The sequence below is a fragment of the Vigna umbellata genome, chromosome 1 (assembly GCF_029865625.1).
Source record: "Vigna umbellata cultivar VRB3 chromosome 1, Vumbellata_1.0, whole genome shotgun sequence".
Classification (NCBI taxonomy): Eukaryota; Viridiplantae; Streptophyta; class Magnoliopsida; order Fabales; family Fabaceae; genus Vigna; species Vigna umbellata.
The window spans coordinates 26,618,365-26,637,747 of NC_142165.1; the positions used below are offsets into that span (position 1 = coordinate 26,618,365).

The window sequence follows — 19,383 nt, forward strand, 5'->3', positions numbered from 1 at the left end:
GACTTTTGAATCTCACTAAAAGCAAAAAGTTTACATAATTTAAAATAATATCTGAGAGATTAAAAAGATGACTTAAAATAAAAGTACTCAAAATTTATAAATTCTTAAATCATTAAAATGTATAAATTTTTTAAGAAGTTAGAAACATTATCTTCTCGACGATAAATTATATTTAAATTTTTAAATATTATAATGACCAGAAAAGTAGTTAAGATTTGAATACATATTTAATTTTAATTTTAAATAATTATCAATATATTACTTGGATTTTAGAATCTCAACAGTAAATATATCTTTTTATGAAAAACAATTGGATTAATATATAATTTTATGAAATAGAAACTCAAATGTCAATAGTAAATTCTTTGGATCCTAGCTATTATTAATTAATATTTCAACATTATTTTACATTAAAAAAGTTTTGTTTTCTGTTACATTCCATTAAATAAATACCGCTGCTTTTCTTGAAAACCCTCGTTCATTCAATCACCAACTACCTAATAATTAAGCAGACGCATGCAAAAAGCGGAAACCGGTCTCCTTCGTGTCAAAGCTCCAAGATGAATTCTACAGAGAAAGTCACTCCAAGAAAAAGAGCATCCAAGGTAGAACTTGCTACTATAGTCAGCTATTGCTTTGCATGTAGCTGAATTAGATTGATTTGATGTGAGTTTCGCATTGCATGTCACTGATTTAGAACTATTTGTTGATCGGTGCAAGTGTTTATTCATCGTTGCAAGTTGAATTTGAAATTTGAGAAGAGAATGTGAAAAGTGAGAGATTTTTTTTGTTCTGTTTTTGCTGGAGCAGAGTAGCACACCGAAGAAGAAGAATAGCACACCGAAAAAGAATAGCACGCCAAAGAGGAAGAGCACGCCGAATAAAACACCTAACAAAACTAAATCAGCTGTTTCTTCACCAGTGTCTGCTCAGAAGATTGATCTGAGGTTGGAGGCAAAGCTGTCTGCGGAGGTTAAAGTCCTTCTTTGTAACTGTGACTCTTGAGTTCTTTTTCTTGCTCTTGAGTTGCACGCAATTGTGATATCTGATAAAATATTACTTATGTGAAGTGTGTGCATTGAGATAAGTGTGATCTGATATGTAGTTTATTTTTTGCCCCTTCTTGAATCAGATTGATGCGAAGGTGTACGCTGGGCGGAGAATACATCCCTTTTTTTCCTTGTGGAAGGAGGAAAATGAACAACGCCGACAAGCATTATTGGCTAGGAGGAAAGCAAAAAGAATTAGTGAGTCCATCCATGTATTTGAAGATGTTAAGGTATGATAATTATATCAGTGATTCCATTTTGCTGCATAGCCTAACAAAATTTTAACTGTACAAAACCCACTAAATTGAAATAATTTGACTGAGAACTTAGTTCTTTAATTCTGTTAAAAGTTTGAATTTGATTGTGCAATTTTCTCTTGTCAATGCAGGATAATGCCTCACCCATTGACTGGAGTGACTGGACATTTTTGGATAATACCACAGTTGCATATTTGGATAGTCAGAATTCAAATTTATCTTTTATGGAGGATTCGGTTGAATCCTTAAATTTTGATAACATACATAGTGCGTCTGAAGAGGATGTCATGGATTGTCCAAGTCAACTTTCTATACAGTCAGATAATAAGCTGGACATATCACTACCAAATTCAGAAGTTAAATGTCTTTTGAAGACCGAAGATGTCGATGTGGTATGTAACTTTCTTCCTTTTTCTCTCTGTCCCCAATAACCCGAACCTTTTTAAAGCTTTATACAATGAAAACAGTCTTACTTGCAAATTGTTTATAACCATTTCCAAAAATATTTTTCAGGACCTGAACTTGGAGGTCAATGAAAATACAGGATACAAGGATATTTTCACAGAGCAGGAACCACAAGCAAGGTTAGCATGACCAAAATCAAATCTTTTTCTTTTAATAATATGTGCATTCTAATAATATGTACACATGTACGTCTTAATTTATGTTTATGTCATGCCTATCTCCATTATGATTAATTTATGTTTATGTCATGCCTATCTCCATTATGATATGGCTCCTATTGATTACTTCTTTTCTGAATAAATTGCATCCTGTTAGTTTTTTCATTTTGGCGGCGGTCAAAATATATTTATTCCATGAACTATATATATCCTAATAATTTATTTTATTTGTGACTATTAAAACATGGTTGTTTATTTATTTTGGGATGATATACTAATATTAGAAATTTATTTCTGTTGTCTTCTTCAGTCTTTCTTTTAAACATCTTTTATTTTGATCAGTTGCAATTTCATTTCTTCCTTGCAGAATAAGGTCTTACCATAATTGTGAAGGTAACAACAGCTTATGGATAGACAAGTACAAGCCAAAGAAAGCTTTTGAGGTTAGCCCTTCTCCTTGTTCATATTGTAATTTTTTTTACATGATACGAAAAGTTCCAGCATGCAGAAAGGCATAATAGTTGCATGTTTCTATTTCTGGAATAGAGTGGTTTGTGTTGCAGGATTGTCTTAGATGTGACATAATATAGTTACATGTTTCTATTTCCAGAATAGAGTGCATGACTGTCTTAGATGTGACATAATATATATTTGTATGTTGTATTTCCTGATTAGAGTGATTTGTGTTGCATGACTATCTTAGGTGTGTGGTAATGAAGAGGCTATGAATTCCTTGCGTGACTGGTTACATCTTTGGCATAAAAGACTTTCTCAGTGCAAAAAAAGTTCTTGTAGCAAGGGTCGAAGTGATAGAGAAGATGCTTCAGAAGATATCGATCAGGGTCCTCTGCAGAGTGTTCTCTTGATTACAGGACCAATTGGGGTGCGTGAAAATATATTTTGTCAATAGCTTACTAGCTAATTATTCATAATTCTTTGGTTGAAAACCTAATTTAATACATAAATAAGATAAATAGAGAATGAAAACCTATATTATAAAAAAAATTAAAAATTCTGAAATTGTAAAATTTTTCTTAATTACATCAAATCCTGGGGGTAGGGTGTTACGAAAGGAAGTTGATCAAGAATTTTCAATAAAAACTGAAATTTATTCTTCCTATTGTGCTGGGTCCGAGGGGTTAATCGTTGGCAATATACTACGGAAGAATAAACATATTAAACATATCTAAGGTTATTTCTTTTTTTTCTGTATTCTAGATTTCCTTCCACAAATTCAAATCTTGTTAATAATCTGTATTCATGTCATCCTATTTCTTAAATAGAACACAAATTTTATTCTATTTTATTTATGCTATAATTAATACCTCTATATCAACATATTTAAAAATTAATAATTCTTAAAAGGATAAAAAAATTTAAATGATATTGAAATAATACTACAGTAAGATAATAAAATTTTAATAAATTGTTTTTACTCATAATTAAATTAATAAGACATGCTTTTAATTTTATACTATTTAATGGTGAATATTTATTTTAAAAATACTTTATTTCATTTTATTAATAATTCATGGGATTAAGCTTTTATTATTTTTATAACTAAAAATTTAAATAGTATTTTTATTTTTGATGTGAGATTTTAATTCATTTATATTTTAATGTAACTATTAACTAGGATAGAGATATGTTACTTTTTTTTTATTTTACTGATCTTTTAGTATTGGTTATTCATAACCGTGAGTTATATAACTGACTTTTCTATTCTTTCTTTATTATGTTGTTTTTAGTTCTTCATACTTATTATGTTGTTTTTGGTTCTTCATACTTTTTATGTTGTTTTTAGTTTTTCATACTTTTTATGTTGTTTTTAGTTCTTCATACTTTTTATGTTGTTTTTGATTCTTCATAATGTTCGAAATTCTAACATCTATAAAAGAGTTTCTGTGATAGGAAATTACATGTGTTTGCATTCATTTTTAGTATCAGCTTTTGGTTGGGTATGGTGCTCTATAATCTCTATTCCGTCCCGTCATATTTGAGAAACTATGTAGAGTTACAAATTTGTTTGCATTTACGATAGGATTATAAAAAATTCAGTTGCAACATAAAAAAAAGCAGTTGCAGTAACTCACTCTTTCCTTGTTTGTGTGCTTAACATCAGTATTTAGGTTATCAATAACTCTTCATTCTTTTTTTTTGGATTTTGATTGAGTGAATGTATATAAAATTCAATCTTTCTCATTTCTTCACAATTTTCTTGACTTGGTAAGCATAATATCTTTTCCCTTTGTTCAATTATGCACAGTAATGATCACGAGAAGTTGTCAAATTTTTTCTTTTGTTTATTATGGCAGTTTTAAGAAGTGTATTTTTTTATATTCTTGATATATTTTGATTAAAGGTAGATGAATAAAATCTATTTCCCTTTTATAACTAGAAGAATGCTTACATAAATGCATTCAACTTGGTGGTAGATAATTATCATCATCTATATGTTGGATATTCTTGCTAAAACCTTTGTTTTGTAATGTTGCAGAGTGGCAAGTCTGCAGCTGTGTATGCCTGTGCCCAAGAACAAGGGTTTAAAGTTGTAGAGGTATATCACTACTTAAAAGTATACTTTTGAATATTTATGTTTTTCATTGATATCTTGCTAGTAAGCTGAGTGTTTTCCTTACTTATATATAATGATGTAATGTGATCATATATCTCTAGTTGATATGATTTCTTCAACATCCCACTCTCATACTTAGAATAAAATATATCAGAAATGAAACAAGATATTTGCAGGTGATCTAAATGCCGAACAAATAGACTTTGCTATCATGTTAGAATGCAAGTTTTATCTAATTTATGCACATAGAACTTGAGTTTTCCACATAGTCTATACTTTCAGAAAACATTTACTAAACCTTCTGGTTCCTTTAGATCATCCATAAATTATTTGTTTCTTTTCTATTTTTTCTTTATACTAAAGAAATTAGGCTGAAAAGCTACATTGACCTCCATGTCCACCAATTGAATCAAGAAGTAATTATGGATAAGTGAAATCAATTTCCCAAGGGGTATTCTCACCTTGGCCAGAAAATTTTGGCTTTTCAATATCTGGACAAGGAAAAATTTTGGCTTTTCAGCATCTATCCTTTTACCATAATAATTCTGCCTCTGTCACACTCTTTTTTCGAATAATATTGCATCTTCCATGACACTGCATCTCCATCAATCACCAATGGTTTGTTTCACAAATTAGAGGATCACTAACCAGAGGCATATGAAATTGGCCAACCAGCAGTTTCCTTTCCTGTAGGCATAGTAGTAGTGTTGGGAACAAGTACTTGATTTACCCTTACAGTGGCCTAGTTTCTAATAGGAAGTATTTGAGAAACAGATGTGGGATGTACCCCTCACTCCTATACGAGAGTTTTTTGTAATATCTTTTGTTCTCACTTGTTTAAAATATTATTATCTTAAATATTCAAGTAGGTGATTTGCATTTGATGGATGTAAAAATATAATCACTCAAACAAAATCAAAGTTTGTTTCTCATGTCTCAACAGATCAATGCATCAAGTTGTCGAAACGGAGCTGCTATCACTGTTATCAAGAATAAAATAGAAGAACCTGGTGCCGGCAAAATCACAAGGTTTATTAATCTGTTCTGTTATTTTATGTGACCATACTCTATCTTGTAGTACTGTTATTTTCTTTCAATATTTTGTTGACTTATTTGAGTGTTATTTTGTTGGAGAATCTTTTCTTTCACAACTAATCAGCACATCATTTAAATTTTCAAAAAGGAATATATATATATATATATACCCTCTATGGAATACCATAGACAAGACAAAACTATATTATGGACATTTAATAGCATTTTGTCAACAGTTCTTCCAAAATCAAGTAATTATCTGTCTTTGTATTGGCAGTTGTTTCAAACCTGTGAAGTTGCTTCCTGTTGATGAAGTCCACCAAACTTTAATTCTAGTTGAGGATGTGGACATCATTTTCCCTCAAGATCGTGGTTGTATTACTGCCATACAACAACAATTTTCGGCCACAAAAAAATGGCCTATTATATTTACCAGCAATAGTAAGTTAGACTTATTAAATAATGTATCTTTGTCCAATCCTATAGCTTTTACTTATGTGTTCGTATTTATCACAATGCAATTTTTCCAAATTAGGAAATAATGGTGGCTTACCAAAAAGTTTTGCAAGACTAGATGTCTCTTTCTCATTTCCGTTGCCAGATGAGTTATTTTGCCATATATACAAGGTATGTTCTAAGATTTCCATATTTCAACCTCAAAACTGGGAAAACTGAAACTGAAATTATATATATGGATAACCTGCAGGTTTGCATGACAGAAGAAGTCAATATTAATCCTCTCCTATTGAAAAAAATTATCCAGTCTTGTGATGGAGATATTCGGAATACTATTATGCAACTTCAGTTCTGGTTCCAGAGTAAAACGTATACTGAAGGTGTATTACAAAGCCCTTTTGTTGCATGTCTCCATGCTTTTAGCTGCTCAAATTTGAACTTAAATGTGTGCATTGATTGCTCTCATATTAAGGCATATTCGTGTTAGCATTAGCTTTTAGAACATGAATCTTATTATATTTATTGATTATTTTATGGAAGATATAAATGTATCATCCTAAAAATATATAGGGATGTTCAGCTAAATCAATTTCAAGAAGATACAATAATAAAGAAACAGGCCAATCCATATATTAAGTCACCGTGAAACCAGAATGAGATTTACTATTAGCAAAATGACATACTGTTTGAATAATCTGATTTACTTGATTATATTGCTATTTGCTTTGCTACGATATGTGAACTAGACACTTACAATTTATAGTTCATCTCCAAGCTATAAAAATCTATCATTAAGACAACTATTACTTTACACATGTTGGGTTCTTCACTTTCTTCATGATCAACTTAGTTTTTCATTATGACTAACTTATTTTTCACCTTGGTTGACTTCTCAATAACCTTAGCCAACTTGTTGTTGATCTTGGCCGACTTATCCTTTGCTTTGGTTGACTCCCTACTAACCTTGCTGCCACCACAGGCTATAGCTGCTTCAACTCTTTTGTGATTTTCTTCTTTTCTATCGCAACTATCCCCACACTCATTAAACATCATTCTACCTCCAATATCATTGTGTTTGCTTATGTTTCCGAAATTCGACTTGACAGTAACTACTTCGCCATGATGGCGGTTCTAGTTGTTAACATGGGTAAGTTCCTATTTCAAGTTGTATTGTGCCAACTTTCTCCATATTTGGCTTTCCATGTTGAGACTTTTCACTCTTTCTTGAAGCATTAATTGAGCTTTCCTAGACGTTGAATCTCTTCATCTTTTTCTTTGAGTTTCTTCTCTATGGCCTCTTGTGTCATTATCACTAACATTTTCAATTGCACTGCTTCTCAAGCTCCACCCACACTCTCTCTGTGTGATGCACGATGAACGGTAAATCTCCAATATCTTATGGTGCTTTATCCTTGCCACTTCCATCTCCCAGTTTGTCACCCTCATCATCATGATCTTACTCATCTTTGCCACCTCCACGCGATTGAACCACTACTTGAGGCATCTCCTTGATCTTTTTGCTACTCGTCATGCTGTCGCTTCGCAAACTGTCAAACTCTGCTTCAGCTTCTTGATCTCCTCCTTCCTCATCACATTCTTGTTACTAATTCATCAAACTCTTGTTGCAACTTTGCTATCTGTCACACCGCATATATATATATATATATATATATATATATATATATATATATTTGAAAACTATTTACATGAGAATTTAACGTCATAATCAATCATCAATGATAATATTGAATCTTTCCATAAACCTTCATTTCTTATAGTACAAATGGGTCACTTTATATCTTTCTTGCACCAAAAGGACACTTATAAGGACTATGATTAAACTCAGCTTGCATTATATATTCTTTGAAAAAATAGGTTATGATAGGAAGAACTGCGGGTACTCAACCCACAGGGGTTACATATTCTCTTGGCAGTTTCTTCATGCACCCTACAATTTCTTTTTCCATTTTATCCTTTCCAATTTGAAAGTCATGACTTTCAGATTATATAATCCGAAAGTAATTTAGAAATTACATAATACAGAAACTATTTCTTTTTTAAAAATAAGACTTTCAAATTATATAATCTGAAAAAAAAAACTTAGATGGTTTTTAAATTACACAATCCATAATTCTTTTGGCTTCGGGGTTGCATAAATATTTTTTATTTTTAAATTGTGCAATTCCAGAATCTTTTCTTAAAAGAAAAATGACTTTTGGGTTATATAATTTGGAAATCACTTTTAATATTTGAGTTATATAATTTAGAAATAAAAAATGACTTCCAAATTATATAATATGAATAAATTAGAAAAAAAAAGGTTATAAAAGTAGAAGAAGAAAAATATGGAGGTGGAGAAAGAAACTGTCTTTTCTCTTTCCTGTCGTATAGCCCACAATGAAAAAGTTTAAATTCATGCAACCGCGATGTTTTCCCATGAATCTAAACACAAGGAATAAGAAACAAAGATATTAAACAAAAACCCCGCCCTCCCTATTTCTAAGTTTAGGGTTTTAAGGAACCCATGAAAGAAATCCAAACATGAGAATGGGATAGAGTAAGAAATAAAAGAATTCTTCTGAATAAGAGAAAGAAAGGAAAAAGAGAGAGGGGTCTCACGATATATGGGAAATAAAAAATGTTTTCATTTGTTTTTTCTTCATAATCTTCCTTAAACGAGGCTTTTCACCTTGAGTTGCTTTAATTGTAACCATTATAGTGGAACGACCACGAACATGAGCTAAAAAATATCCAATTGTGATCTTGAACTTCACTCCCATTAGTTACAAGATCTTGAACCCATCACTATACCTTCAAATATGTGAACTAGGTATATATAGTTCGCACAAAACATCAGCAATTACATTTGCTTTATCTTAGGAAGGAAAATATTGACATAGAGAGTAATGTGTATTATTTATGGGAATTTAGAAAGAAGAGAGTTATGCAATTAGTTGTTTTAGAGAAAGACTTTATGAGAAAGTCCATAAATAATTTTCATTTTGGAGGTGTTAGGAGTCTTTCTTTTTAGTTTTGAAAGTCTTTGACAATGTAGGACCTACCTCATCAAATCAAGGGGACATCATGGAGATTTGGATAAAAATATTGACCAAGGTTTTCAATATTTGGATTTATCCATTTTATCTATAGCCCAATCTTAGACCATGAAGATGTACGGAAAAGTAAGAGGAAGATATGTGTTGGTATTGATTGATAGTAAGTGTTAGGTTGCTTGGAAACAAGAAACCATATTTATAATTCAGTTTAAGAAATAACACAAATCTTATTACAATGTAAATAACACTGTAATTATGAAAAACATATTACAAGGAAACATCCAACAGCTTTCAAGGAAAGAAATTCACTTCTACATATACAACAACTAGAACTAAAAGCACTTCCCCTCCTTAAAAGACAAAAACTTCCTAACTACTAATTAAAATTTCTTCTAATTGTTGTTTAAACTCCTCCTAACTACCCCTAACCACTTCATACTAACTTCTATGTTTTATTTTTGCCAAACTATCTAAAAATTGTCTACAAATTATCTAATACATTACATATCCTATCATTACTCGCCACTGCAAAACAATCTTGTCCTCAAGGTTATAATCTAAAAACTGGTCCTTAATTGTTGCGGCAACTTCCCATGCGATTGCCTCAAGGCTTCCTTTCAATTGTTGGATTAATCTTTGAATATGCAAAGATCTAACTTTTACAACAAAATCTTTTGCAAACAAATGCTTAATGAAAAGTGTGACTTGACTTCCAAAATCAACAAGTTTATTACTGAAGTTTGCTAGCAATCGATTTCCATAACAGATAAGTAACCCAAGACAAAAGGGAGATCGTCCAACTTTCTTGTCCTTCTTGCATAGGCCTGCCACTTTGTCAAGAAATACTCCCCCAACTAGATTTCTAATGTTGGGTTTACTAGAGACACCAATATCTTGAATTCTTGGATGACTTTTCCCCCCTCCTTGTCCTTGTTACTATTGCCATCCTCTCACATAAAATTTCTACACTCTCAATTTGTGTTACTGTTGTCAAACTCTCAAATAACATTTTTCCCTTGCTCCCTTTAACTATCCTTAGTTGAGATGTTGCAAGATCTTCCCAAGAAAGGGTATGAGATTTTTCTTGTCAAGTCTTGAACCCCTTGACTGCATTTTTTCCCATGTTATTGATCGTTATGTGTACTTCTGCTGTTCTTGTAATCTTCTGGACTTCAAAAACATTTTTTGTCCCAACACCAACTACCTTTGAACCATCTACACTCAAAATAGCCTCTTCTTTTACTTTACTCCCAAAAATAATGGTTACAATGTTTCCACCACATTCGGCCTTCTTTTCTCTATCTTCACCCTCCTTGTTTTGACATATTCACCAAGACCTACCACACTATCCCCACTAAAACCAACATCTTTTGCAACTTCATTCTAAGAAGCAAGAGTCACAACATTCCCATCATAGTCTTGGTCTCCACCTTCCTCTTCATTGATATCCTTTTCTCTTTTCTTCTCCCAATTGATGGAATTGTCTCTTCCATTTGAGGGTTTCTTGGCTTTCTTGATATCATGAAGAAGTTCCTCTCTCCTTCCCTTTCTTGCTTTGTCAACAAATTTCTCCCTTCCTTTAGAGTCCTTTTTTTTAATCAAGACATCCAGAATCCTATTACATTCCCGTATCATTTCTTCCAATTTTTGGAAACTTTTTCTCATCTCTTGACGCCATGCCTTCACCTTTTCCAGTTCCCTGGTCCCCTTCTCCAGAGTATTAAAGCTTCCTTCCATGTTTTCCGTCCTTGATCTGACAGGTCAAACCAATTGTTAGATTTCTTGGAAACAAGAAACCTAGTCAAAAGTTTAACAAAGTTAGGGGTCGAGATTAACAAACAAAAGATATGTACATGATGACACAAAGAGTTAAAGGGTGCAAAAGGTTGATGAGAGAACAAAATAGAGTGAGGTATTTGGTTGTTGAGAACAAAGAAGGGAATGTTATAGATGATATAACATGTTATGTGAAAATACTATCACCCTCACAATTGTTAAAGAACACAACCATGAAGTAAAAATGTTTGATTTGTTTCAATAAGGTGTCTATTATTGCATTTCGCTGCTCCCAATTTCTTGAGGGTTATATGTATATGAAGTATGATGAAGAATACAATAACAAGTCATGAATGTATGAAAAGAATGGGAGAAGCATGAATAAAAACACCAAACTGATTTTTAACTTTATTATGAAAGGATTAAATATGCAAAACAACACATAATGATTTGTCATTAAAGAAAATCAAGAAGATTGAGAATAATTATGAATAACAGCTACAACATATTAAAATCTTAAAATGAATGTAGCATTACTTGGATCCTAAATATTTGGCTAGACTGAAGGGTAAGGAAACAAAAGCTTTGTTGGAGACATTTCTAGGAAACAAACATGAACTATATTTTCCTAATTGACAACTCAGAAGACTCACATGATCAGATGGACAACTAAGGCAAACACTAGATAAGGTATTGGCAATGTTAGGATGACCTAATTAAGCAAGGATGAGAGAAACCGCTACGCACATGAGTAGATGTCTAAAGTTTGATAACGACTAGTGATAAGGGTTCATTTTATATTTTGATTGCAAGGTGTTTGTGATTAAGAAAGCTATGAGATGATCTCCACAGGACACGAAGATAATCCCTTAGGTTATCTAAGTGTGAAGGTTCACTTAACAAGAGCTCAAAAGAGAGAAGATTCAATTAACACGACACAAAATAAGATATGAAGCACAATATAAAGGGTATGAAACATAAGAAACATGAACTTAAAGAACTTGAAATGAAAAGAAGCAAAAGATGAAAAGAATAGGAGGTGAAGAAGAGGGGGATGGTGGCACACTAGTTGGATGAACCAACCCAAGATGAATGGTGATTGCTATCACTTGAGCTAAGGTTCATAAGACAAGGGAAAATAGTTCACTCTAAGAAGAAGCACCCACGTGGTTGAACAAACTCAAGATGAGTGGTGGTTGCTATAACTTGAGCTAAGGTTCATAAGACAAGGGAAGAGAGCTCACTCTAAGAAGAAGCACCCACATGGTTGAACAATAAGTGTTAAGTACACAAAATGACAAACTCTTTACAAGTGACGGAGAGGACTTTTAATATAGACTTTGGTAAGGACCTTTTAGAAAATAAACAAAACATAATTCTATAAGTTAGGGCAACATAGATGACTTAGGCGACACCCTTGCCCTCAAGACTCACTCCTCAGGACTATGACCATCTAGAAGGTCAACTAAGCCTTCTTTCCTTTCCAAGTTCTGCACCAAGTGATGGGCCTTAGTCCAAGTCCTCTTTTCCTCTGATGTCTTCTTCCAACAAGGGTGTGACAAAAAACACTCCAAAGGTTTAGGCCATGTGCCTCCAACTCTTGCAAAGGGTTTCCTTATCAAAAGGGTTGTGTCTCTAGCAACCTTACAAAACATAAACCAAAACACAAGTAAGGAAATTAGCATAAGGAAAAAAAATGATAAGTAAACTAAAAGAAGTGAGTAAATAGGAGACTTCCCTCGTAGTCATCTGATAGGATATAATGTGACAGGTTATAATGGGTAATGGGTGCAAGACAGAGGAAACAATTTAGGAATTAGTTGTTAGTTTGGTTAGTTGGTTAGGGGGGCCTTTATAAAGAGGCAGGGAGCTCTTGTGTTAGGGGACTTTTGGATAATCTTGTAGATTGAGCTTTGGCTCTTTGTGAAAGGGAAACCCTTGTAGGAGAGAGTGTTATCCTATTTTGTGTTCTATACAGTCTATACAATAAAGAATATTACTCTTTTGTCTCTTTTCAATTCTGGGTTCTTATCAATTGGTCTGACCTGCCGGATCAAAGGTTGCAGATCAAGAAGTGATCAAGAAAGGGTGGAAGCATGGAAGGAAGAGACAATACCTTGGAGAGGAGGACCAACGAATAGAAAATGAGCATGACAGAATGAGAAGAAATATGAAAGAAATGCGGCAAGAAATCAGGACTCTCATAAAGGGCTTAGAAAGAAGTGAGAAATTTGTCATGAAAGGAAAGAAAAAGGGAAAAATGGGTAGGTATGTTATGAAAGATAGTCTATTATACATCAAGAAAGCCAAGAAACCCTTATATGAAGGAGAAAATTCAACCAATAGGGAGAAGAAAAGAGAAACGAAAGCTGCTGTTTTGAGTGTTGATGGTTTTGAAGGAATTAGAGGGCAGGATAGGAGAGAAGAAAATATATGTGAAGAGGAAGGTAATGACAAAAACTGTGATGGAGACATTGGTGTGGTTGCTACTGAGAAAGTTGCAAAAACTGTTATTTTAGTGGAGATAGTATGGTAGGTTGTGGTGTGTATGTCAAAATAGTGAAGAATGGGGAAGAATTCTTGAGGCCTGGGGTTAAAATAGTGGTGTCAGGGAGTAAACCAGTTGAGTCTGTTTATAGAGCAAAATAGGAAAGAAGAGAGGAACTTTTGCAAGACATCAAGAAAGCAAAGAAACACTCAGGTGAAGGAGACAATTCAATCAATTGGGAGCAAAAGGAAGAAGATGATGCCATTGACAATATTGGAGCTAGGAAGGGTGAGGAAAAACCAATTTTTTCGTGGGTGAAAAGAGAAAAGTTGACCATTAATGAAGGGAATGACACCCAAGCTCAAACAATAGGGGCAACAAATGCTTCTGAAGTTCAGAACACCAAAGGATCAACAAAAGTACACCCAAATAGAAAAGAAAATTTAGTCCAGGGGTTCAAGACTTGACACCAAAAATCCAAGAACCTTTCTTGGAAAAATCTGCCGACAAATTTACTAAAGAGAGTTGAAGGGAATAAGAGAAGCATGCTATAGGAGAGTTGGACAACAGTAACACAAATTGTGAGTGTGAAAATTTTACATGAGAGTTTGCAAGTAGATGGAGCACTTGTCGAAAGTGTTGTTGCTATAAGAGCCGGTGAAGTCAGAGATGAGATTCTGAGGATTTCAGAAAATTGGGCTAAAAGAATCCAAGAAGAATGGAAGTCATTGGAGGAGGATTTGTCACCACCCAAGTCTCCAAATCTGAATTAGAGGGTAGTAGCCAGTGGGTTCCCTTTATATGATAACATGATGATGAAGATGACCCATGAGATCAAGTTTCACAGTTCCAACCTTGAAGACAAGGTTGTTTTATAATGGGGTGTAATGATAAGATATAATGTGATAGGTTATAATGGGTAATGAGTGCAAGACAGAGGAAACATTTTAGGAATTAGTTGTTAGTTTGGTCAGTTGGTTGGAAGGGCCTTTATAAGGAGGCAGGGAGCTCTTGTATCAGGGGACTTTTGGATAATCTTGTAGATTGAGCTTTGGTTGTTTATGAAGGAGAAACCCTTGGAGGAAAGAGTGCTCTCCTATTTTGTGTTCTATACAGTCTATACAATAAAAAGAATATTAGTTTTTTGTCTCTTTTCAATTCTGGGTTCCTATCATAATCTTCCTAGAAATATTTTTCCATCCTCATAAGGAGTCATGGACTCATCAATTAGACTCACATATGATGCCAATCATTCATTTTAAACATAGATTTTGCAAAAAAAAACACAATCTTTAATAAAATAAATAACATAATTAAATGAACAAGTGACATGATTATGGGATAATAAATTAAAAGAAAATCCAAATATATAAAGGAAAATATCAATGGAGAGAAAAGGGAGAATGTGGACAATATCAGCACCATGAGATGGGTCTCAAGAGCCACTAGTCATGGTGATTGAGGGTAAATAATTGAAAGAGAAAAGGAAAGAGAAAAACGAGTTATTGTCATGGATATGATTAGTGTGGCAAGTGATTGTGTTCGACACAAGCAATGGACTTAATGGTGTGAAGTTTCGCCATACCATTGGAGGAAGTCGTGTAAAGCATAGGGTGCCACAAAAGTAGGCGACATACTCAGTAAAACAAAAATCAAGGGGAGTGACCATACGATGAATAATACTGGTCAATTTTGTGACCAAGTTTGCAATGGTGGGATGACCTCTGCTCGACTTATGAGAGTGGGTATGATCATCAAGCTAATATACCAAAGTCGTGGAACCATGGGAGTGACAAGTGAAGTTTTGGCAGTGAGTAGACTTCAAAGTGGGCACAATTGGAACCCAAAATTTGATCAAGGATTGACGAATACTAGTCACAAAGCCCATACAAGGCCATCAATATAAATAAGGTTTGTCGTTGCAAGTTCCTAGATAGCAATGGCTTCAGAAGGCAATAGTTCATTAAAGTAATGGAAAAGCCATAAACTTTACCCCACTACTCATCCATGAGCCATCAAGATATCAAGGAGTTATGATACTCAAGAGATGTTGGCAAACACTATGAAGGTACTAAGTATCATTGGTATACATCAAATAAACATGTTAATGTTCCTAACTCCAACATAACATGGGATCGGAATATCTCCTTGAAAACGATACAAACTTGGACATCAACTTTGTACCAACAACATCAAACCTTGTTGTTAATGAAGGCGGTAAGATCATTAACATAATCTTTGACCTTAAGACCAAACTTGATATCAAATACCCGAGTATCATATAATTAATGTAATCATTCTCGTCAATGGGGAGAGGGATATTGACATAGTAAAGATAATACATTCAGATTTAGCAGTACCTGCAGTCAAGTGGGGGAGAGAGAACACATGTACACAACAGTGATGGGAGGTGTAAAATGATTTTTATTCACAACGTTTGAATCAGATCTGGAAAAAGGTCGCCAGAGCAAGTCTACCGTCGATGGTCGCTGTCGGAAAAGTGGTTGGACATGTCACTACTACATTTGGCACACGACCGATGGCGTTATGTTCGGTGGCGCGATGTCGGTGGTGGGGTTGTTGGTCGAAAATGACTGCGGACAGTGGTGGTAGCGGCGGCGGAAGAGGGGAAAGAGTGAAAACTTGCAGGAAAGAATGCATGGCGAAAAGGGGTAGCTGAAAATTGGAATGGGACACGATTTTTTCGAAAAGAACAATGAGTTCAGAGTTCATCTATCTTGCTTCTCAGGAACTTGCTTTTAGTGTAGAACTCAGACTTATACAGTTAATCATCTGATTAGAAATCGAACCATAATCCTGCAACACTTAATATTTGTTAGATTTTTCATACTGGGACTGTAAAAATACATGATTTAGGAGTGTATCAGCGGGGAAATTAGAAGATTTAGATCTTGCCATTAAAATAAGGTTGCAATTTTCTACAATCTTTGTAATGCTTCTGTTCAACACCTTCTCTTCCAAGCAGAATATTAGAGGCGATAAAGGACCCCTTTTCCTCGTCTCTCTAGATCAAGGAAAAAACCAGTTAGCTTGCCATTTATCAGAACCGAACAATTTAAGCATCTTACACGATATGACTGACTAAAACCAAAGACCAAAAGGCTTTTAAGACAGAAAACAAAGAAGTCCAATTAAGAGTATCAAAAGCTTTCTTAATGTCAATCTTGAAAGCTATATTCCACAAAGACATTGTTAAAACTCAATAAAAAGAGCTTTGTCATCCTTAATCTTCCTGTCCAATTTAAGCCAGAATAACATGAGTCAAATCTCAGAAACAGCCTCTCCACGTATATCTGAGGTTGGAGCGTCATTCTAGGTTGCTCCTTTAAAAAAGGTCTTAAAGTAAAAAATAATGAAGATGTTTCTTCCCATCCCTTTTCACTTCCTATTTTCTCTATACATGTTTAATTTTGTGACTTCATTTTCACGGAAATATTTTTTCCCAATGTATTTTGATGAAATACTCATGCATAGGTCATTAATATTAGCTAATAATGCAACGTAAATTCCCATTCCAGAAACCTAACATTTTTATTGTCTACTGTCCAGACAGGAAAGTTCCAAAGGTGTATGGTATGCTTCCTTTTGATGTTGAGGCTTGTCACCAGATTATACCAAAGATACTACCCTGGAATTTTCCCTCAGAGTTGTCCCAACTCATTGAGAAGGAAGTTGCTAAGTCAATAGCCACAATGGATGAAAACTCGTGCTTGCAGGTTTTAGATGTGAATTTTACGAACACTGATTATGTAGGGAACAAGAGGAAGAGAATCAAGAGATCCCTTACAGACTGCAATGGGTTTGAAAGTCAACAAAGTGCTATTCCTGAATTTTCAAATTGTTCTGGATCCCCGGTAACATCCTCTTGGCAAAAGGGCCAAAGTAAACATGTAGTGATGTGCTCTGCGAATCATCCAAATAATGCACATTCTTTAGACGTTCATGAGGAAGTTCACAAGAGACATTCCCTTGAAAGCAACACTGAATATCTCTTAAAGTTTCAAAAGAATGAAACCTATCCAAGTACATCATTTTGCAAATCGGCTAGTTCTGTTTTGGAAAGAGAAACTGCTTATGATGCATGCTTAAATGAAACGCATAAATCATTTTATGAATCCTGTTTCCCTGGAAAAATATCCGTTCCTGAGACAGCAATTCAAAGTGGAATAAAGCCAATGACTGGACCAGTGTCTTCTTGCAGTCATGCTGATTCAGTACAAGTATCTCTCAATAATGAGCTGACACCAATCACTTTCAATGTTTGTCAATCCTCAGACAAATTGCAACCAAATTCTGATCCATTTGCAAATACTGAAATTCCAGAATCTTCTTTTACAAAAGCAGCTGTGCAAAATTTCAGAGATGGGAACATGAAAACCACAGCTGTGAGTAATGTCACAGATGAGTGCAGTCATGCTGATTCTACATCAAACTCAAAGTCTTTTGACTCCAGTTCATCGGTACCAATGGATATGGTACAAAAATTGTGGAGGGAACTTCGTGTATGTCAAAAAGATTCAGGACAGCACGCCAACCCAGAACAGCTGAATGTTATTCAAGTTCTTAAACTTACTAGTGGGCTGACCGATCTAATTTCTGAAGCTGACTTATTGTTTCGTAATCACCAACAAAAACAATGTGTAAGTTTGTTAAAAAGTTTTTTTTTTTAATTTATATTGTACCACCACCTTAATTATGACAATAATGTGCAGGGTATCATGGAGCCTCCGATGAACCTTTTTGAAGAAGCCACAAAGAGTTGGTATGATGAGCAAATGATGATGTCTACAGTTGCTGTACATGGTTTTTCTTTTTATGCCAAACATATATCAGATGTAGGATCCAAGTTTGGTTCTAAGAACGAGGTAGATCTAATCTCAGAGATGTTGGCTAGCACTACTAATGTTATGGGACTGGGAAAATTGTCTAGACAGGACCAAACAAAAAGCACTAGTATCTATGCCAATAAGCTATTCGAGACGAATGACCCGACAAATGATACCAAGAGGTAGGTATTCCATGACTTCAATTTTAGAGTACTGATGCACATACCACCTTTTTACCCTCATAATTTGAATTGTTAGTGCAAACAATTCCACAGCTATCTGGCACTGATTATCTTAAGAAATTTGTTAATGTGGAAATATGATGAAAACAGAACATCTCTTTCCAACGTGATGCGGTCTATCATTCCAGAAAGATCATCCTTGTCAGTGAAAGGTCTTGCATTAAGTGAATATATGTCTTCAGTACGCCAAATGTCAATTTCTGAAGGTTTCCGCATTCCACATGGTTCAGAAAATAAGAGAAAACGAAGGTACATGTTTTGAAGCAAATTCAGTTTTCAGCCTTCTTATTATTTGGAAAAGTTAACCAATAATCCTTGAATTGTTGCTTGTTCATGTAATGTTTAAAGGAAGAAGTGTTGATCGACATCATTTGAGCAGAGATGGAATGAAGTTGAGTGATGAAGATATATCATTGGTGTGCAAAGGTGATTTGTACAGAATGATTTCTTCAAATGGAAAGGAAAAGTGCATGATCGAACATTAGAGCATGAATTTAATTTAATAGTAAAGCCATTTGTGCTTTAAAAATAAAAGCGCTGTTGATTGAAATCGGAGGAAACCTATGTTTTATTTTTGCCTATGATAATAATCATTGGTTGAGACGATAAAATAAACTGCAGCAGCGATAGAATTACCAAATAAGAATGGTATGAACATTAATTGTAGGCCCTTATTGTTACTGAAATAATCTTTGTTTCAAACAAGAATTCTGTTGTTGAGCCATATTGCATCAAATTTTGCAGTCTTACCGAATGTTGATTTATCTATATCATAATTTTTTTGGTCAAACCTGTACAAAAGATTATATCGGAAATGGTTTGAAATCTGTGAGTATAAATTTACATCAAATAAAAATAAAAATGAGAACAATAAATAAGAAAATTCATAAATATGCATGAGATTCATACTGTTGTGATTGTGAGCTAAATAAGTTTTTCTTCATTCCATAATTGTTGGAATCCAAGTGCAAATCACACA

The 19,383-nt window shown here is 34.0% G+C and overlaps 1 protein-coding gene across 1 annotated transcript; it reads left to right on the forward strand.

The window, feature by feature from the left end:
• Window positions 1–545: 545 nt before the first annotated feature.
• On the forward strand, window positions 546–19,139 carry LOC124821504 (uncharacterized). Its single transcript, XM_047293394.2, has 16 exons — window positions 546–605; window positions 811–972; window positions 1,133–1,279; window positions 1,438–1,698; window positions 1,820–1,890; window positions 2,297–2,372; window positions 2,633–2,812; window positions 4,427–4,486; window positions 5,448–5,533; window positions 5,817–5,980; window positions 6,075–6,166; window positions 6,246–6,375; window positions 16,886–17,976; window positions 18,049–18,344; window positions 18,495–18,653; window positions 18,753–19,139. Exons 1-16 carry the CDS (start codon window positions 561–563, stop codon window positions 18,763–18,765), a joined length of 3,033 nt encoding a protein of 1,010 aa, XP_047149350.2. The 5' UTR covers window positions 546–560; the 3' UTR covers window positions 18,766–19,139.
• The last annotated feature ends 244 nt before the right edge of the window (window positions 19,140–19,383 follow it).

What these genes read in the sequence shown, in the direction of transcription:
- LOC124821504 (XM_047293394.2), top strand. Translation starts at nt 561, where the DNA reads ATGAATTCTACAGAGAAAGTCACTCCAAGAAAAAGAGCATCCAAG. An exon ending in CAAGAAAAAGAGCATCCAAG is followed by an intron (nt 606 to 810) that starts GTAGAACTTGCT and finishes TTGCTGGAGCAG; the next exon opens with AGTAGCACACCGAAGAAGAA. An exon ending in TGATTACAGGACCAATTGGG is followed by an intron (nt 2,813 to 4,426) that starts GTGCGTGAAAAT and finishes GTAATGTTGCAG; the next exon opens with AGTGGCAAGTCTGCAGCTGT.